General features: G+C 41.4%; 1 protein-coding gene across 1 annotated transcript; it reads right to left on the bottom strand.

Annotated features, from left to right (window-relative positions):
• Window positions 1-4,159, bottom strand: NKAPL (NFKB activating protein-like). Its single transcript, XM_010857330.1, has 2 exons — window positions 2,825-4,159; window positions 1-2,519 (listed from the first exon to the last, which is right to left on the bottom strand). The coding sequence occupies exon 1, from the start codon at window positions 4,102-4,104 to the stop codon at window positions 2,905-2,907; it is 1,200 nt and encodes a 399-aa protein (XP_010855632.1). The 5' UTR covers window positions 4,105-4,159; the 3' UTR covers window positions 1-2,519; window positions 2,825-2,904.
• Between the last annotated feature and the right edge of the window lie 490 nt (window positions 4,160-4,649).

Below are 4,649 nucleotides of genomic sequence, written 5' to 3' on the forward strand. Positions count from 1 at the left end.
AACCAGCATATTAATAGACTAATAACTACAAATGCTAAAACGTCATTTAATAAAATTCAACAAACATTTCTGAATAAATGGGGAAACTCCTAATAAAAGAGGAATAGATGGATACTTCCTTTATATGGAAAAACACACACATACACATATCTCAAACCAAAAAACCTCCCTCATGCTTGATAGTAAAACTTCATAAGTATCTTCATAAAAATGCAGCTGAATTTATTAGGTTAAGAGCAAAGAGATGAGGAATTCCCAAGGGATCCATGGGTCAGGACACAAGGCTTCCAGTGCAGAGGGAAATAAGATCCTGTATGCAGCCTGGTGCAGCCAAAAGAGAGAGGGACAGAAGTCCACCAGTCTTACCTTGGTTTACTTAGGAGCCACAGTTTCTGAGCTACATCTTTTCCTCACGTAAGAAAGACAATTCACTGAATGGCTACTAGAGTCTTTAGGGCTTAAAGGGCAATATGATCAAGTGTTTCCCAAAAAAGCAATTCAAAAGTCAAATAAGGGGAAAGTATCTTCAAGTTCTGTAATAAAGAACTGATTTATTTATTATTTGAAGAGTTCTTATCATCAATAAGAAAAAGATCAGAAACTCAATAGGAAAATACACAAATATATAATGTGGATAATTCACACACACAAAAGAATTACAATTATTATACATACTCAACCATACTCTTAAATAAAAGTGAAATGCCATTATCACCCATCAGATTGGCAAAGATTCAGATTCAAAAGGTTTAGAAATACAATATTAGCAGGTGAGTGTATAAACCAGTGCATCCTCTTTGGAAAGCAATGTTACAATGGCTATTAAAAGCACTTTAAGGTTAAATGTAATATTCTTAGACTTTGACCGCTCTACCAAAAACATCCACCATTTCTGGCTCTAGCCCCTTCTTTTCTTCATAGCATACTACAATTTATAATTATTTGTCTGTTAACTATTTAAAGTCTGTCTCCCCAAGTTAGCATGTAAAATTCTATGATGGCAGGTATCAAGCTTAATTTGCTTTTTGGTTTATCCCTAATATCTGCTATATTGCCTAGTACATGGAAAGCACTTATATTAGTAAATACCTTCCCTTTGATCCAATAATTCCACTTCTAGGTGGCCATTTTTAGATGACACAAAGCATTCTTTTTTGCCCAATAATTAATTCTATTTTTAGATGAGCATGCTACAGATGATAACCCTCATACATCCACAAAGATTTTCACTACAAGTGTTGTATAATAGCAAAATACAAAAAACATCCTAAACATCAGATATAATATGGTTCATCCATAGACTGGAATACTATAGTCATTAAAAAGATCTATTTATATGCATTGATATAAAACATCTCCAAGCTATGTAGATTCTTCTGTATAGTGTGGTATAAATGGAAATGTACATACCTAACAAGAGGGCTTTCACCCAACTCTCTTTGGGAAAATCTCAAGCTAGTGTGATCCAGTGTCAAGCTAGTGTGATCCAGGGTAAAAGTTCCTCTCTACATCAACTCTGCCCTGCCAGATTCTAGAGCCACATCCTTTCACTTTCAGCTCTGTGGTCTTTCCAGGGTCTTGTGGCTTGAAAAGGGGCTTATCCAAATTAGATAGTTTTCATTTGTACTGAAAGTCTAAGTTTGGTCAGATATCACTAGATGACAATAAAGGTCTTATCACAGACCACAAGTGGAGCTTGCTCTAAATGTCTTTCCAGCACTGGTGCTAACCAGTGTCTCCAGGTTAACTCTCTTGTCCACATGGTCCTTCCTGATCTGATCATTTCATGAGCTCTACCAACCATCTCTTTATACCTCCTCCTTTTGCTCTTTCTCTTCCTAGTCTAGCTGGCACCTAATCTACTCGTTGGAATACCCAAGCACTCTGGATCGTTATCTTTCTAATGTCTATTTTTATGGGTAAACCCCAGGACTCTTTCAATGAGGTCCTTGGCTTCTGACAGTCAAAGCCAAGTTTTTCAAAAAAATGTTGGCTTTCAGCACATGTACTATATTTTTTTAAAAAGTCATTCAGAACTGTAGTGGGAACCTGTTGGTTGCCTACCCCTGCCTTCCTAACATTACTCTAATATGGATACTCAGGTATCCATTCCTTACCCATAGTCCATAAGGTGAGCAACTCGGCAGATCAGGAGTAAGTCATTCTCTTTTCGTGGCAATGATATATCCGGAAATGGGGCGGGGGGAGGGCGGCAGCGGGGCATGTGACCTAAGCTAATCTAATTAGGCTGAGTCTCAGTAGTCTTATTTGGAATGCCAAGACAAAAATTTTCCTTCCCTCTTCATAAGTGGACCAGGAAATACATAACCAAACTCAGGAGCTTTGGCAGCCTATTATTTAAGGGAAACAAGCTAGAAGAGGAAAATGAGCCAATAAAACTAACTTTTAACTCTGTTAAATGCAAACCACAAGTATACACTCAATTGAATCCTTTGTTCTTTGTGGTGTTCTCCTGGTTGTCCCTGGGTAAATGAATGTCTCTATGAGGAAATGAAGCCCTGGAAGAGAGAAAAGTCAGAACAACAGGTAAACAACAACCCTTTAGGTTAATAGCTCCAACTTTTATCCTGCAATACACATGCTTGTACCTAAACAGGACTCATGGATAGATAAAGAAAATACCAAAAAGAGATTTCTTAGGAGGGAAGGATTAGGGATGGGGCTAGAAGACCCATATTTTACTGACTCTCCTCCTATAGTGTTTGAATATTTTTAAAAACACGTACACATATAATTTTTTCAGTTAAATTTAACAAAATTGTTAAAGAAATTTTAAAAAGCAGCTTTTTCTTAAGGAACTTACAGTTGGTACAGTAGCACCATAAAGCCTTTTAATTTTGGTCATATAAAATTGTTGAAAGTCCTGCCATGGAACAAAAGTCCTTATTTATCATCTTTTCCTTTTGTTTTTCGGTACACCATCTCTCGGAAACTAGTTAGAATCTTATTTTCTCTCTTCCGTCTCTCTTCTTGGTTAAACGATGCAAGGGCTCTCTTCTCATCAGCACTATAGATCTGATTCTCTTTACGCAGGCGCACAGCCTCCATTCTGCGATGTCTGCTACCACTCATAACATAACCTGAGCATTCAAAAGAAGCAATCTCTTCACTTGTCAACCCAATTTCACCTCTTCGTGGGATACGCTTTCCGGCTTTTACATACTCAGCCATAGCTGCACCTTCACCTGGAAGCAGAGCATGGCCATAGTTCAAAGGTTTCTCATCTTGAGAGGTGTGTATAATAGGTGCCTCTGGACCTATTAGATCCATGTTATCTGCAATCTTTGACTGCTCAATCCAGACGTCTTCTGCCAACTCCCCTTCTGAATCCTTATAGCTTGAGTCACTGGATTCTTTTTTAGTCTTCTTAGTCTTCTTTTTCTTGGGCTTTTTAGCTCTGCGTTTCTTTTTCTTCTTGACTTTTTTAACTCTCCTTTTATCATCAGAGCTGGAATTAGTGTCGGAGTCCGAATCACTGTCACTATTATCAGAATATGTCCTATGTTTTCTTTTGGACTTTTTCTTTCTTTTCTTTTTATTTTTTGAACGACCGGCCTTTTTCCTTTTTTCTTCGGAGCTGGAATCTGAACTGCTGCTCTTCTTGGTCTTTACCTCTTCATCCTCAACCGGGGTGTGTTCATCAGAATCTGGCTCAGGAAACTTTGGAGACAGCCCCCATACCTCAGGAGCTCCCAACTCCCCAATCCTTTCTCTCTCTTTCAGCCGCCTCTGGCGATAGCTCTCCTCCTTCTCTTTCTCACAGTCCTCCGCCCACTGCCTGTTGCCCACATAGTGGTGTTGATGGTAACGGTACCCTCCACAGGAGAAAGAAGAGGATGAGAAGTCGTAGTTGCGGAGCCCGGGGGGCCGCTCTCGAGACCCAGGGCGGTTAAAGGGGTAAGAAGCTCCAACACCCGACCGACTCCACGAAGGCCTGAGGCCTTCGCGGTCGCGGGAGTGAATACGGCTGACCCAAGGGGAGTGTCTGGCCTGTGCGGATGGCGGGCTCTTGGACGAGCTGCGTCGCTGTCTCCCAGAGCCCGGGGTGTCCTCTGGGTAGCTGGACTGGAACACTGGAGCCATGGGCCGGTCTTTCAAACTGGCGGTTATTACAGAGTTCCTCACTGGCCAGCAATTCTCGCCCACGCAGGCGCACTAGCAACGGTCCAGAGCACGACTTCCGGTCCAGAGCACGACTTCCGGTCCAGCGCACGACTTCCGGTCCAGCGCACGACTTCCGCTTCCGGCGGTTGCTAGGCGAGGATCTTAATCCGAGTGTGGGCTGTAAGGTCCCTTTTTAGGTGAGGCTGCAAGGAGGCCTCTTCTGGAGAGCAGATAAAGAGGGCGTGGAAACGCCTGTTTTGGGGATTTACATTTCCCATGTTGAGCCCCGTGGGAATATTTAGAAGAGGAATTCGCATCAATGAATCCCTCTCCTGTTCAAACACTCCGTTCTCTACCTGGTTATTTGCCTTTAAGCATCTTAACACCATTCTCTTCTACCATTCTCACTCCGGCTCTCTTTATCTTTACCCCTTGGTGAAGGTTCCCCACTTCTCCCACTCCTCTTGTTTACCCCTTAAAAAGGACCTCGTCCACTATTTTCATAGCAGAGATACGTTTTTTAA

This window comes from Bison bison, unplaced genomic scaffold, assembly GCF_000754665.1.
Source record: "Bison bison bison isolate TAMUID 2011002044 unplaced genomic scaffold, Bison_UMD1.0 scf7180017864379, whole genome shotgun sequence".
Lineage (NCBI taxonomy): Eukaryota > Metazoa > Chordata > Mammalia > Artiodactyla > Bovidae > Bison > Bison bison.